General features: G+C 46.7%; 1 protein-coding gene across 4 annotated transcripts in view; it reads left to right on the plus strand.

Moving 5' to 3' along the window:
- The window catches only part of SCAPER (S-phase cyclin A associated protein in the ER), a 187,797-nt gene that overhangs the window by 93,055 nt on the left and 78,482 nt on the right, over positions 1–16,260 (plus strand). For all 4 annotated transcript variants that reach the window (XM_079764048.1, XM_079764047.1, XM_079764046.1 and 1 more), the window contains exon 23: positions 6,281–6,407. In XM_079764048.1, the coding sequence (XP_079620174.1) occupies positions 6,281–6,407 (127 nt within the window). The remainder of the gene's footprint in view (positions 1–6,280; positions 6,408–16,260) is intronic.

Raw genomic sequence — 16,260 nt, forward strand, 5'->3', positions numbered from 1 at the left:
CCACAGAGCTGCGGGGCGGGAGGGTCTCGCCTCGGTGACGGCGCAGGTGCTGTGGTCGGAGGAAAGGCCTGCGAATCTGGGCGTAGGGCACGCACGGGCGGCTCCAGGTGCTCAGGGAAACGTGCCAAATGTGCCCAGTGGTTCCTACAGGACGGCGTTGGTGATGGTGAAACGGGCCAGGAAGCACGTGAATGCACAGACTGTTCTGTCTGTGATTACATGGCTGGTAGATAAGCTGTGGCATTTTGATGTAGCGACTATGACATTCAGAAGAGAAATATTACCGCCTTTCAGAAATAAGACACCCATCAGATAATCACTTTTGTTTATTATTTTTCGGAACTATTAGCCATTGCCATTCTAAAAGGAAAAAAGGAAATACAAACTTTCACAGAGGAGAGCAAAATTACCAAGATTATGATGATACTGTGTATCTGAAACCCCCGAGAACCAAGTGAAGAACCAGGAGAAACGAGAATCAAGTCAGTAAACTGGCTGGTCACCAAATGACTGTGAGAGTATTGATAATCGGTAATGCTCACTGAGCGCTTTCCTTACCCAGGCTCTTACGTGTGAGGGCCCATTCATTCCTCACCACAGCTCAGGGCTGCTCTTCAGGGAAACTCAGCCTTGAGAGGGCCAGCCACTGGCCCGAAGTTACGCAACAACCTATCCAGGATGTGAAAATCAATGGCTTTTCTTTCTGATAATCACTTGGAGAAGAGAAACATCATTTACAATCCTATCTAATACAAGAGTAATATGCAAATTAACCATCACTCTGCGACAAATGGCGGCCCCCATAGCCACAAGATGGCGGCGCCCAGTCCCCTCAGCCCCGCTGCTGGAGTGTCTGGGCCTGTCCGCCGGCGGGGGCAGATCCAGCCTTCCCGCCCCGCCGGTGCTGCAGCGGTTGGGCCGTCAGCCCTGCAGGGGTTCGAGCGGACCAATGCATGAAGCTGGATCTGCCCCCAGGCCCAGCAGACAGAGCCCAGACAGCAGGGCTTGGGGGCTTCTTTCGCAAGGTGATGGCTGTGAAGCCCCAGGCCTGGCAGACAGAATCCGGACAGCAGGGCTTGGGGGCTTCCTTAGTAAGGTGGTGGCGGGAACACCCCCAGGCCCGTAGACAGAGCCCGGACAACAGGGCATAGGGGCTTCCTTAGTGTGTTCGTGTCAGCGAAGCCCCTAGGCCCGGCAGACAGAGCACACTGCAGGGCATTGGGGCTTCCTTCACATGGCGGCGGCAGGCAGAGAGCGGACAGCAGGGCATGGGGGCTTCATCTCCATGCCTGCAGTGAAACCCCCAGGCCTCGCAGAGAGCAGAGAACCATGGGGAGTGGGCCTGAGCCATCAGTAGGACATCCCCTGAGAGCTCCTGGATTGTAGAGGGTACAAGTTGAGCTGAGGGACCCCCATGCATGAATTTCGTGCACCGGGCCTCTAGTAGCAATATAAAAATAAACTATTTAAGAATATACTCAATAAGAAATGTATGAAGCCTGTATAAAAATAAAACTTTAACATGCTATCAGGGGTATAGAGAAGACTTGTATAAATGGAAAGACGGATTACACTCTTGGATGGAAGTCACAGTTTGATAAATTCTCTATAAATTTTCCTTCACATAGAGTGTGATTCCAATTACATAACAACCTTTTAAAAAAATAGAGGTAGGATCCATGTGAAGGCCTGAGGGGGCAGGGTGGGGTTGAGGGGGGTCAAGGGGAAAAGGGGGGCATATGTAATGCTTTTTACAATAAAGATGAATTTTTTTGAAAAAGAACATATGGAAAAATAAATGAGAATTTAAAAAAAAAATTTTTTTTGAAGGAGAATGAAGTAGGACCAAGCTAACAGATATGTAGTTAAAACAGGTTGTTATTGGCACATAAACAATAATACATGTTGATGGGAAGAGATTTTTAAAAAGAACCTAGAAGTAGAGCCAAGAATTTGCGGACAGTTAGGAGCCGACTGTGGGGCAGTGCTTGCGAAGACGCCCGGAGGAAGGGGCGCAGCTCTGGAGGCGTGTGTCTGGGTAACCGCCCGCTTCTCCATCAACGGCTGGGCTCGTCTCCCTTCCTCTTAGTGTGCTCGCCTGTCACCTGCCTGACCCACAGACCTCGCGGCGGCCGCTCTGAGCCTGGGCCTCAGGACAGCCAGGCCTCTGCCCAGCCTCCCTCTCCCGCCCCCGTGACTGCCTGGGTGGAAGCCGCTCGGCCCCTGGAGGAGGGGCGTCACTCAGTCACGTGCACAATCCCTGCAGCTCGCTCTGGAGTTGCTTTGGCTTCTGGTGAGGGTGCTGCTTCCGTATTCACGGGATGTCACGCCCTTCAAGCCCGGGGCCATGTCCGCAGCCCCGTGCAGGGAGCCTGCACGCCGTCCAGCAAGACCCAGTTCCGGGCCTCCGTGGGCCAGCAGGCTGCCCGCCTGCCCTGGGCTGTCCCCTCACGGACAGGCGGCCGCTCCCTTTCTTTGCCCGGTCCTGCGCCTCCTCCTGGCCTCCAACGTGATGTTACTCAGAGAGAATCCCTCCCTCCGTCCTCTCATTCCGCTCCATGATCTTAAACATCTAGTCACTGATGGATTACCTAGGGATTTTTTGAGCTCTTCTATTTAAAAATATAGGTTAAGCATATTGTTTAGAAATAGAAGGGTAACCAATAGCCCTACATTTAGACCATGTACCTTTCAAATGGAGGAGATGGAAAAAAGAAAAGATAACGTGTCTGTCTTTCTGTCCACACACCAGAGTGGACCCCGTCTCTTCTTACCCCTGTGAGATCTTCCCAGTGATCCCCCAAACCCCTCCCCCCCAGATTTCCCTGGGATAACATTAGGTTTCCTTCCAGAGACACCCCTGCATCTCACGTTCACCACTGACAGATGTGAACTTAGAATTGTGGTTGGAATTTGTTCAAGTTTTGAGAAGGAAGTATCTGACCTCACAACGTTCTCCACAAAACCATTCACCTGACAGACACTTCTCCTACGTTAGCCCAGGAGTTGCGAAGCCTCCACTCTTCCTTTCATGCTAGAAAATTATCTGCCAGAAGTAATCCGAGTAACACGTTCTGTGTTAAAAACTGCACCCTCTGAGCAGCTCCTGTCTTTGCCCTGTAGGGAGATACAGCCCAGTGCTGCGGCAGTCTGTGATTATTTACAGTATGAACCACAATCTGGGGCATTGTTCCGAGATGGGCAGTTTTATTTGGGTGCTTTTGTGGAGGCAGGCGGGGAGCAGAGCGGTAGCTCCTGTTACTCCAGCGTCCCGGGGATTGGGCGCTCTCCCTTGGAGGCTCACGTGAGTCCCAGATAGGATTTGCCTCGGGGTGAAATGCAAGCCTCTTGTATTCTGTGACTGTAATGGTCCTGTGCCTCCCTAAGTAACGCTGGTTTTCGGTGGAATGTGAGCATTCCTGGTAAGAATACTGGATTCCTGTGCATTCATTGCTGGGCTGGATATTTCGTTACCTGGCGTGCAGGCTTTGTTCAGCCAAAAGCTGAAGTGGCTGCTTATCTCTCACACAGGGAGGTTCTGCCAGTATTCTTCCACATGATAGGGCAGTAACTTGAATCGGATGGGACTCCAGCCCATTTTCAGTTAGAGGGAAAAAGAAGGTTGCTCTTACTGGTATTTCCCCCCCCCCCCCCCCTTTTGTTAGATTGAGAACTTTCTGTCAATGAATAGTAATAACAGTTGGACATTTACTGGATGTGCACTGTAGTGGGCGATGGTCGGTGTGTGGCATTGTTGACCTGTGATCTCCAAAAGCTCGGGAAGGAAACACTGTGTGTGCATTGCCTCCGCTTTTACGATGAAGAAGGAGCTTCGGAGCAGCTACGTGACCTCCCCCGGCGGACACACGTGGTCTGTGCCGGGGCCAGGTTTTAAGCACAGCTATTTGACTTGGGAGTTGTGTTCATTGTTTCACAAATCAAAGTCATGGGCAGCTTAGGTTTAAACTGGAATTCACCAGTGTCCTTGTTTAGCTGCATTTGCTGTTGCATTTTTTGAGAAATTTTAAATTTTTACATAAATGCAGCTGTAGATGAAATTGTATTCTAGGATATTATTAGTTTGAGAATAAATGTACGTTTTGGAATTAACTGATATGGTATAGAGATAAAACCTGGGATTTAAGGATCGAATGCCTGGATTTCTGTCCCAGTAACACCTCTACCAGTTAGGAGATCTTGGGAAGTCACCTGATTTGCTTGAGCCGTAGTTTCTTCGTTTTTCAAACGGGCTAATACTAAGGGACAGTGTTCGCAGAGGATTAACTCAGATTTTGTACATGAAAGTGCTGTGTAACCTCCGAGGCGGCGGACAGCATGAAGAATGTGAGGAGACACTTCCTTGGGCGTTCACTGAAGGTGTGCCGAGTGCGTGCACTGTGTTGGGCAGCGGGTCGGGCTGTGGCTGTGCAGCGAGCAGGAGGCAGGGCCCTCTCCTGGACTCCCTCCTGCCTCTGCACTGTCCAGCAGGACGCTCCAGCCCCGGGTGCTCTTTATATGTCAACATTAGCGTTCAGTGCGGCCTCCCTCTCCGCTCCCCGGTCACACTGACTGTCTCAGGGGCTCAGCAGCCGCCCTGTAGGACAGTCCAGACGGGGAGCATGCCCCTCCTCGCAGGAGGCTTTGGGGAAAGCTCTGAGGGAGAGATGTGTGATGAGGGGTTGGGACCTGTCAACTCAGAGAAGTGTGGACGCTGATCAGGGATAAGGAGGACTTTTCTAGAGGATGGTGAGGGGGGAGCATTTGCAGAGACACTGCGGCAGGAAGAAGAGAGGGCACCGATCCCGGAAGAGCGCAGTGCATGGAATGGGGTGCTAACATTGACCCCCACGGGCGGGTCGGTCCCCTCAGCTGTAACAGAGAGTGGGCGGCATGCAGAGAGGCTTGAGGATTTGTGGTGGAAAGAGGATCTTCTTGTTCATTGAATAGCTTCCATTGCTCTGTGAAATGTAAGATCTTAAAGCAAGAGGGAGACTAGAAAGGGGGTTTTGGAGAGATTGGGGAACGTGTGACAAGTCTTTGAGGAGAACGGGCGGGGCAGCCTCCCAGATCGGGTAAGATCCCCGTCATAGCCAGCCCAGCCTGTCGCTCGGAGTGGAAAGGACCGGCAGGGAGGATCAGTCCCGCCGAGAAGATGAATGGGTGCATGGCACTGGCCGTGGGGCCCGGCCCCCCGGGAGCTGAACAGGGAGGTCCCTGCTGGGGTGGTGCTGGGAGTAACAACCACACGAGAGGGAGGGTAACATGCTCACAGGAACATGGTTAGCGAGGGCCTCTGGAATCCGTCACAGATAGCGGTGAAGGTCAGGCAGCGGGTCCCTGAGCGAGGACACGGAGGGACGGGGCGAGGGCCCAGTGAGGGTCGGCTGGGGAGACGCTGAAGCAGGTGAGTGGGAAGGAAACGGCTGCTCGCAGAGAAACAGAAGAAGTAGGGCCACGAGAAATAGGATAGCAGCGCCTTCCTGAAGAACCCCAGAAGCCAGGTCTATGGAGCATTTCCTGGTGAAATGCAGGTGATTGCTTGATTGTCTCAGTAAATGACATTAGCAGTCGGCAGGCAATCCCAAGTTGCTTGTAAATTGGACCATGGAGTTTGACAGTGAGAGTTTACAATGCTAATAGCATAATGTCCAAGCAGCTCAAAGATTTAAGTCCAAGTATGAACAACTGACCTGGCCAGTGCAGGTCAGTGGTTGGAGCGACGGCCGCGCACCAGTGTCTCATTGGGGTCGCTCCCTGCCCCCAGTTGGGGCGCGTGCGGGAGGCAACCAATCAGTGTGTATTTATGTGTCTTTTTCACATCGCTGTTTTCTCTCCTCCCCCCACCCCCTACTTTCTCTAAAAAGCAATGGGCAAATATCCTCGGGTGAGGATTAACAACGACAAAAAAACTGCTCAGGTTGTTCCACTCACGTTCTCTCATTGTCCTCACCTCTCGGCGTCTCCAGTTCTGTCCTGGTGGGTTTTCTCACGGTGATGCCGGCCACAACTGCCCTCCCCAGCCCTGTGCACCGACAGTGCGTCCCCCCTTCTGGTGGCTGCTTGAGGAGGCGTTGTTGTTGGTGAATAGAAGCTGTACCGGCCCTGGGAGTGGTTTCTTGTATTTCTCCCCCAGGTGCTCTTTGAAGCAGCTTCTAATACAATAATGGGAGTAACTTTTGTTTCAGAAAGTTTAGGAAAATGAGATACTGTAGTCTCACTCCTGAATGGCCTCATGTCATTCCCTTTCACTCCTTCCTTCTCATTTCATTTTGTGCTGAAGGCTTCAGCGGCTGGCCAAAGACCTTCTGAAGCAGCTGCAGGTCCAAGACAGTGGGTCGTGGGCCAACAACAAGGTTTCCGCGCTGGACCGGACGCTCGGCGAGATCGCCAGGATCCTGGAGAAAGAGGTACGTCGCCGCCCCGGGCCTCGCTCTGTGTCTGCGGGTCTCTCTCTCCGGCTGCCGGCAGAGGCTGCGTGTGCAGTTCTGTGGTTCCCCACGGCCTCAGCCCCGCTGACGGATGAGCTCCTTCGGTTCTCCATTACGTTGCCCTTGTTTTCAGTTGTTTTAATTGAAGTCCTCAATAGCAGAAATGTTCCTTAGGTCATGGTTTCCTCAGTCATATTTTTCTCCACATAAACAAAATGAAATTATTTTAAATGGAATCATATCAATAAAGACATACAGTTTTATAGCAGAAAATATACAGCTTTGCGTCATAAAGCTCATAGATCATAGATTTTCACAAAACACCAATTTTCTTCCACCAGCAGAAGATTTGGCCGTTTTCTTTAATGACTTACAATCATTAAATGTTTCGATGACAGTTGAAAACTTCCTTAATAATTTTACAAGCCTTTAATATTCACTATAGAAAACTTTAAATGTACAAAGAGATAAAACTCCCTGTAATGCCCACTGTTGACATTTCATTATACTTTTTAATCCTCTTACTATACATATTTTTTAAAATTTTTATTTGTCAAATTTTATCATGAATAATTTCTCATGTCTTTAACTTTTTTTTAACCAAGAAATGTATCACAGTTTATACAATTTATATCTTAGGTGGTTTCTAATTTTCCTAATTTAAGGTAATGGCCATATTTTTTTTCTTATTTTCTGGGTTTAAACTTTATTATATAACATTTTATACTTAAAAAGACAGTAGTGATAAAAGTAACGTGAGTGCAGCCCGCAGCTGTGAACTCGCCACCCAACGTGAGAATAGACGGTTCCCAGTGTGACCCTGCCTCGCCCACTCCTGCTCCCTCCGCAGACACTGCACAGAATTAAAGGGGTGGCTTTTCTTTGTTTTCGTTTTAAAATAGGTTTATTGCTTCATCACATAAATGTATCGTTAAATAATACATTAAATAATACTTAGTCTTGCTTGTATATGACCTTTATAAAATATACTCTATAGACTTTTGTGAATTATAACATTCACAATTATGGTTCTAAGTTTTTTAAGCTTATCAGTATAGATGTTTTGCACTTATTTTCTCTGTTATACAGTGAATATTTCACTGTGGTAATACTACAGTTTTTAATCCATTCTCCTGGCATAAACATTTGTTTTCAGGAATTGAATGTGTGTGTGTGTGTGTGTGTGTGTGTGTGTTAGAGACAGAGAGAGAGAGAGCGCTGCTTGCACATTCCTGTATCAGAGCAAATACATGACAGTGTCTCTGGAGCAGGGAGCCCACACTCTAGTCTGTATCAGAATCCCTAGAGGACTGGTTAAGACACAGATTGCTGGGCTGCCCTTGGCTTGGGGTTCCAAGATTGCGTATTTCTAGCAAGTTCCCAGGTGACACTGCTGCTGGTCTGGGCAAGACGTGCGCCCGGGGTGGAATTATGACCATCGTTACTGACAAGGTGGCACTCAGCGTGTCTGGCCCCAGACGGTGGTCCTGTGCGCAGCGGAGACGGCGTGGTGGCCATGGCCCTGGCAGGACCACAGACGCCACGCTGAGGGGCGGGTTCAGGACCTGGCCGATGTCAGACGTGGCGTTTGGAGGTTTGCTCTGCCGTGGAAAAATCTCCATGGTTATTGTAAAATAATTATAAAGGTTTTTATAAAGGCTACTTACACTTTGAACTAAAAGGCAGTTGCTTGAAAATACCACCGTGCATACCTTATCTCAAGAATGTTGTTTTAGATTGAAGTAATCACAGAATTTTTGAGGCAAAAGTAAAATGATCTTTATAAGGAGGGTATTCATTATGAAAATCTAAGCGAAGTTATTTCATTCACAAAGGGGCAATTTACTGGAATACCACTGATTCCTTATAATTTGGGGGAGAAAAATGGAGTCTGGCTCCCAGGCTAAATGGTCTGTATCAGACACGTTGCTGCAAAGCTGTCCTCAGAGTATACACGGCAGGACCGCCAAGTAGTCTGAACGAACCCACAGTAAGGCCCCTTTCTTACTGTTATAACTAAACCCAGCCCTTCACCTCGCCCAGGTAGACTCACGCTCCGCGGGATTTTGTTGGGAGAGTTATACTGACATTCTGTGGAATTCAGCTAGTGATATTTATGATTCCAGTTTAGGGTTGTAAACCACTTCTTTTTGTTTGGAAAACTGCCTGGAGTACCAGAATCATTCGAGCCAGAGTCCAGGACCCAGAGAAGGATTTGGAGGCAGCCTGGCAGTGACCAGTGGCATGTGGGCGGCACTCACTGAGGCTGGTGGGAGGTGGGGCTTGAGGGCTTTGCCTCTTAACTTAGACCTCAACACGCGATGCTTCCCCTTGTTGCTGGTACGGTTTTCCTTGGGCAATTTTCAGGAAGTTCTGAGAACTGCCTCAGAGCCAGTGGGTTACACTGGTGACGCGCAGAAACGCTCTTGTGGTAGGAGAGACCAGAACATGAGGAAGCCTAGGTTCCTTCCGGCCTTTTGAGTTCTGTGAACCTGTTCAGGAATAAAAAGTTTGTAAGCTGTTGTGTTTGTTACGCCTTTTAGAAAATTCAGCCACTTCTGTAAGAAATATGGTAGTGTAGGCTTTGCACCAACTCCGCAAACAAAAACATCTAAAAATGCTGCCAAAAGTTAATTTTCTTAAAGGCATCAAAGAGCTAAGAAGAAATTAAATAATTACCAGGTTAAAGAAAAAGCAAGAATTGTGAAAACTGTGCTTGTAACGGCATTCCCTAAGGGCATTTGGCAGGTGTGAGGGGTGACTTGCAGGCCTATGACTGAGGGGACAGCAGCAGTGCCCACAGGATGAAATCTAACAGGAGTTTTCCTTTCACAAAGAGAGACCACCAGAGCCTTCTCCCCGACTTACCCACGGACACGCGTGGCATCGTACAGAGTGAGGAGCCATACCTCACCCCGGTTAGACTTGCCCAAATTCATGTCGCTCTGTTCTGTCAGATGCTGAATTGAGTTTAAAGTGATGGCCATAAGAACCTGACAGAAGGATATCCAAGTCCCCATTGGAAGAGAACACCTTTATCCTAGGCCTCAGATAACTTCTCAAATCACTTTTTAAATCCTCACCCGAGGATATTTTTCCATTGATTTTAGGGAGAGTGGAAGAGAGAGGGAAAGACAGAAACATCGATGTGAGAGAAACACATCAATTGGTTGCCTCCTGCACACACCCTGACCAGGGCCTGGGCCGGGGAGGAGGCTGCAACCGAGGTACATGCCCTCGACCACAATCAAACTTGGGACCCTTCAGTCCACAGGCTGACACTCTGTCCACTGAGCCGAACCAGCTAGGGCTCTTCTTGAATCATTTTACATGGTGTGGCTTGGTGGTTGAGCATCAACCTATGAACCAGGAGGTCACAGTTTGATGCCCAGTCAGGGCACTTGCCCAGGTTGCGTGCTCCATCCCCAGTAGGGGGCATGCAGGAAGCAGATGATCAGTGATTCTCTTACATTGATGTTTCTCTCTCCCCTTCTCTGAAATAATAGAAAACAGAACAACAAAAAATAAGCACAGAATTCATTATGAGTAAGAGCAGGCAGAAATTGGAACTGCAGGGCCTTGTAAATATTAGTCACAGAGCCTAAAATTATATATTTTTTTTATCTTTTAAGGAAGCAAAAGATAAAATACCTATCATTATGTACCTACCAGTAGTAACAGAGTAGGTAATTCAGAACGGTCCTCCCACTGATATGCATTAATCCAGCTAGACCCGTGGTCGGCAAACATGTGGCTCTTTGGCCCCTTGAGTGTGGCTCTTCCACAAAATACCACGGCCTGGGCGAGTCTATTTTGAAGAAGTGGCGTTAGAAGAAGTTTAAGTTTAAAAAATTTGGCTCTCCAAAGAAATTTCAATCGTTGTACTGTTGGTATTTGGCTCCGTTGACTAATGAGTTTGCCAACCACTGAGCTAGACCAAATCCAGCCAGAACTGAATGGCTGACTAGGCTGTGCAGAACCACTGGGCCAAGATCTGCGAGGATGGCTTTTCAGGGCTCAGTACGATTGGTGATCCCAAAGTGGAGGGTAAGAAGCTGAAGAGCACCTCGGACATTATTGTGGACGTGGTTGTATTGGTGGGGAAAGGTTGGAGTCCAGGGATTATAGCAAAAACTCTTAAGATTTGAGTTCCTGTGTGACAGGACGGTGCCAGGAGAGAGGTTAGACAGGACGGTGCCAGTCACTGCACAGACTGCCGCTCACCTCATATCACCCAGCGGCTGGGGGTCCCCGTCACTGAGAAGGGTGAAGGGACCTCGAGTTCCTGATGTTGCAGCTGCGCAGCAGAAGCCCCTGGGAGCCCCTCTCGGAGGAAGGGAACATCAGCCTCAGTCTCACACCAGTTTTCAGAGAGTGTTCGACAGACAGGCAGTTAGGCCTGTCACGGGACAGACATCGAGGATAAATACCAATAAGAACTGACCAACGGGTCTCAGAACTCGGCTTACTAAGTTCAATATATATTTTTATTGATTTCAGAGAGGAAGGAAGAGGGAGAGAGAGAGATAGAAACATCCATGATGAGGGAGAATCATGGATCGCCTGCCTTCTGCATGCCCCCCACTGGGGACCGAGCCCACATCCTGGGCATGTGCCCTTGACCAGAATCGAACCTGGGACCTTTCAGTTTGTAGGCTGATGCTCTATCCACTGAGCCAAACTGGCCAGGGCAATATTCACTTTTTTTTTTTTAAGTGATAGGACATTGGAAAGAAAAGAGAAATCTGAAAACTGAACATTTTGTAATCAAAATTAAGAAAAAGGTATGTGAGATAACAGTAGAATAAACCAGCTGAAGAGAGGAATCGTGAGCTGTAAGGTAGCCGTAGGAAGGAATCCAGCATGGGTGAAGGAGGTCAGTTATGTAATAGCAGGTGGGACTGGGCTTTTGGTGGTAAGCACAGTGTAATACACTGTTGGATTATAATGTTGTACACCTGAAAGTTACATAATGTTGTAAACCAGTGTCACCTAAGTAAAACAAAAAATAAAAGAAAATCCAAAAATAAAAATGAAAGAATTCAGACTGAAACATGGAGAAAAGAAGGTTGGAAAATACAGGAAAGATTCTAAGAGGCATTAATATATAATGAAAAGGCCTAGTTTGTGTAAAGTTGTTCAGACGGGCTAAGAAGAAGATAATAGGGCAGAAAAGTATTTGAAGTGATTACTGTTTAGAACTTGCCCACAGTTTCAAGAAGCCCAATGAAACCCAAGCAGGGAAAATAGTGAAGCTGCAGACATCATACTGAGACTGGAGAAAAGAAAATTTAACGCTAGACTAACTCATAAACTTGGATTCAGAATTTCTAAATAAAGTTTTTGCAAACCAAATCATGCAGTGTATAAAAGGAATAATGTATTCCAACAACGTTGGGTTTATTCAAGATATTTAAGATTGGCTTAACATTGGAAAATCAGTCATAGCTTTTTACATCATATTCAAAGAAGAAAAGAAAGCATATGGTCATCTCAGAAAATGCAGCAAAAGCATTTAATAAGATCAGTATCAAATCACTTCGTAATAGAAAACTAGGAACCCAATGAAATTTCCTTAATCTGAAAAATTGTACCTACAAAAAATGTATAGCTAGCATAAAACTAATAAGTTTAACGAGGTTACTAGATACCAGGATAGTAAATAAAATCAATTGTATTCATAATATCAAAGTATTTAGCATCTAAAAGTAAAACTACCATGCCATGGATTGGAAAACTCACTATAGTAAATACTTCTTTTCTTCCCCAACTGATTTATAGATTCAGTGCAGTCCCAATTAAAATGCCTTTTTTTTAAAGTCTCACATATTTATTACTGAACCAGAATACTAGTACAGAAAACTGTTAACACAGAGAAATGCCCTTTCCCAGTAAACTCCTGTGACACACGCCCCGCTGTCCAGATGGCAGTGGTCTTCTCAGTGATAGGGTCGGAGGCAGGCAACCGGTACACACACACACACACACACACACACACACGCACGCACGCACACACACGTGAGCCTCCCGAGTGCACGTCCTCATCGGCCCAGCCTGCTGCTGCTCCAGGGTCTCTGGGAGTTGTACCGACTTTATCACCAGCTCTCATCCGAATCCACGGGGCCATGGGCCGATGCTGCTTTTGTTTCTTGGCCGGGAAACGCTTGATTCTGAAAGTCTTGCGAGAAAACACGGTGGGAAGAGGCAGCTTCACGCACCGATGGCAGAGGACGAGAGAGCCCTATTAACATCCTTTACGTTGCGAATTACAATTCTATTTTGTGGAAGTTGAAATGGAGATTCTAAAATTAAAATATGGACCTTCAGTGAACCAATAATGCTAAGACACTGTTTAAAAAGAAGACGATGGGAGGGTGGTCTACCAGACATCAGACTTATTGCAAAGCTGCAGTAATTTAGATACAAAGGTGGAGAGAAAGACGAACGGGACAGAATGGAACTCATACGTTGTCCTGCCCAAATGGGATGCTTCATGCACACGTGGGAGGCACTTGCTTATGTGGATGTGGGGAAACGTGGGGCTTATTTTGTGATTGAATATCCTTATTGTCAAAGAATGAAACTTGACCTTACCTCCTGTCACAAACACAAAATTAATTCCCGGTCGACCTACATGTAGAAAGAGAAAGCAGACTTTGGAAGGTGACGTAGGCCTCGGATGCAGGGAGTTTGTCCGTTTGATGTGGTCTCAGCGTCTCTCTGTGGTCCCCATGCTTGTGCTTTGGGTGCTCCGGCGAAGAAATCAATCACGGCCGCGTGCGATGTCAGCAGCTTCCCCCTGTGTTTTCTCCTGGGAGTGTTAGTTTTGGTTCTTATGTTAGATCTTTAATACATTTTGAGTTAATTAAAATAAAGAAGATAACAGAGAGAAATATCTTGACTTTGAGGTTTTTGTCTGGGCAAGAAAGGGACACAATAGACATGAACCATAAAGGAAAGTGTTGATAAATTTGCATAAGAAATAGAAATTTGTATTCATGAAAAGACACCAAGAAAATAATAAAAAGGCAAAAAACAGGAGGGAGAAGATCTTTATGTTTATAACCCAGGAAGAAGTGGTATCCAGAGAACAGAAGGAACGCCTACAATTTAATGGGGGGAAAGCAATCCAATAAGAAAATGGTCAAGAGAATAAGTATTCCAAAAGGAGAAATCCAAGTAGCCAATAAATAAACGCAAAGAGAATCTGTTTAATAATCAGAAAAAGATTCACATTAAGAACTCAGTATGATACTGTGCTTTACCTGCCCGAGAGGCAGGAATTGAAGTCGGAGAACCGAGCCCCGGTCGGATCCACAGCAGTGGGACGCTCACACACTGTGACCACGGAAGTTGGTGCTGCCACGTTAGGAAGCAGTGTCCTGTCACAGCTGAAGGTGCAGGCGGCCGGGTGGCGACCGCCGCTCCAAAGGTCTCCTTAAACCAGCGGTCGCCAACCTTTCGGACCTCACGGACCACCGGCTGGCGACCGCCACAGTCTGGAGGAGCCAGTGCACGTGTACACAGGAGACGTGTACACAGATGTGCACCAGCGCGCTGTTTAGAATGACCAAATACGGAAAATAGCCCACGCATCCACCAGCAGCCAAATATATGAATTATGGTATGTCCAGATAATGGAATATTATTCAACAAAAAACGAATTAGCCGAAACCGGTGTGGCTCAGTGGATAGAGCGTCGGCCTGTGGACTGAAGGGTCCCAGGTTCGATTCCGGTCAAAGGCATGTACCTTGGTTGCGGGCACATCCCCAGTGGGGAGTGTGCAGGAGGCAGCTGATGGATGTTTCTCTCTCATCCATGTTTCTAACTCTCTATCCCTCTCAATTCCTCTCGGTAAAAAAATCAATAAAATATATTTTTTTAAAAAACAAAAAACGAATTAACTGCTGCTGTGGATAACAGCATGGACATATCTGACAGTGTTAAGTGAGCAGACCAAATGTAAAAAATGCAGACATACATATGTACTGTTACAGGTCCCGTTATATAAATTTTAGGAACAGGCAAAAGTGCCCTATTGTCTTAGACGATAAAATGACAAGGAAGATACAAAAATACTTCCCAGGAAAAGGACTCCTCAGAGATGGCTTCTGGAGTGAATCAGGCTTTCTTCATCAGACGGCAGTGCGGTGTTCACGTTGTTATTCTTTAAATAGTACTTACATGTTTTCTGTTTTTTCTGACTTTTCTGTTTATATTTCACAATAATACACATTTAAAAATTTAAGTAAAAATCAAACAGTGTCTTCTCCAAAAGTCCCTTCCTTGCAGAAATGTTTAATTATTTCAAATAAGAGTTTCTAAGTGTTCTTGTACGTGCACAAGCGTTTTTTTCATTCTTGCCATGGTTTTAAATTTGGTCCAAATGAACATGATACGATTTCATTGACTTTTCTCATTAATAATCTGTAATGATCAACATTACCTTTAAGTCTGAATAGTAACAGCATCCCAGAGGCGTTCTGTGGATTATCGGAAACATGAGGCATGTGTGTGCTGTTTATCAGTAAACAGTGTGAGCAGATGGATTGGACAGGGCGTTTTTCCAGTTGCCTTTCATGAGTTTTTAGAATCCTGCCAAATTTAATAGAGATTCAGCTGTGAGTCTCTTGAACCTGAATAAGCAAACCGCAGAGCTGGCTGCATTCACAATTTGAAATGAACTCAGAGATGTCGTGTCACATGACGTGTGGTAGCTAGGCAGAGCTTGCTCTGGTGTCCTCATGTTGGAAAACTCCAGCAGATACTGTGAAGGCAGGAAGGTAGACACTCTTCCCCACACCCCTTCCGCCCGGGACCCAGCTTTGGGAAGTGAGGGGGTGGTATGTGATGCACGCCTCGCCGTAAAGAACAAGCAGGAATCCCTGAGAGCTGCTCGGCCTGACTGTTCAGTTCCTGAGGCCCGGGTCCCGCCAGACACTGCCTGTTCGCGAGCCCTCGCGGTTTCACGTGCTCTTCCCTTACTCTCAGCTGGAATTCTTCAGTTGAGAGGAAATGGGAAACATTCAGTCCGAAGGACCTCTTATTTTTATCCTCCTCACTTAATACATTCTCAGATTCTCTAGCTGTTTCCTTAAAGCAGCTGATGAACCACAGCCCACAGTGCACACCGCAGTGCTGGGCCCGCAGTGCGCGCACGTCTGCCCTGAGACCTCCCTCCGACCGCCAGGAGCCCCTCCGGAGACGCACGGCTGTGCAGGGAATGCTCCCTGAGCTGCTTCCCATTTTAAATGAGGAAAATGCATGTCAAGTCCATTTCAAACCAGTTTTCTAAACTGAAACACAGTAAAATGCTGTTTTATAAGTACCGTATTTTCTGGCGTATAAGACGACTGGGCGTATAAGATTTTCCTGGGTTAAAAAGTTGTCTTATATGCCGGAAAATACGGTAGTCCAATATATCTAATCCATTATATCTAATCCCATCAATATAGTCCAATATACCGTGTTTTCCGGCGTATAAAACGACTTTTTAACCCAGGAAAATCTTAATGCGCCCAGTCGTCTTATACGCCGGAAAGTACGGCAATAGACACGTTAGGATGCAATTTGTTTTAACATCGTAACAATTGATGTGAATATTTTGTTTACCCGAGTTCTATTTGGAGTGTAATTCAACTTGCATATCATTGTAGTTAAAATGCACTGAGTTTAGTGCATATATAAATTTTTCTGTATACATATCAACTAAACAATGTTCTATTTTGAGATCGATATGGTCTGTGAAGTTAGGGTGTTACAAACAAGAGGCAGATTCATTCCCCCAGGAAAATACCTGTGTTATTGAGTACCCTGCCGCGTGCAGAGGGT

The sequence above is a fragment of the Cnephaeus nilssonii genome (assembly GCF_951640355.1).
Source record: "Cnephaeus nilssonii genome assembly, chromosome: 24".
NCBI lineage: Eukaryota > Metazoa > Chordata > Mammalia > Chiroptera > Vespertilionidae > Cnephaeus > Cnephaeus nilssonii.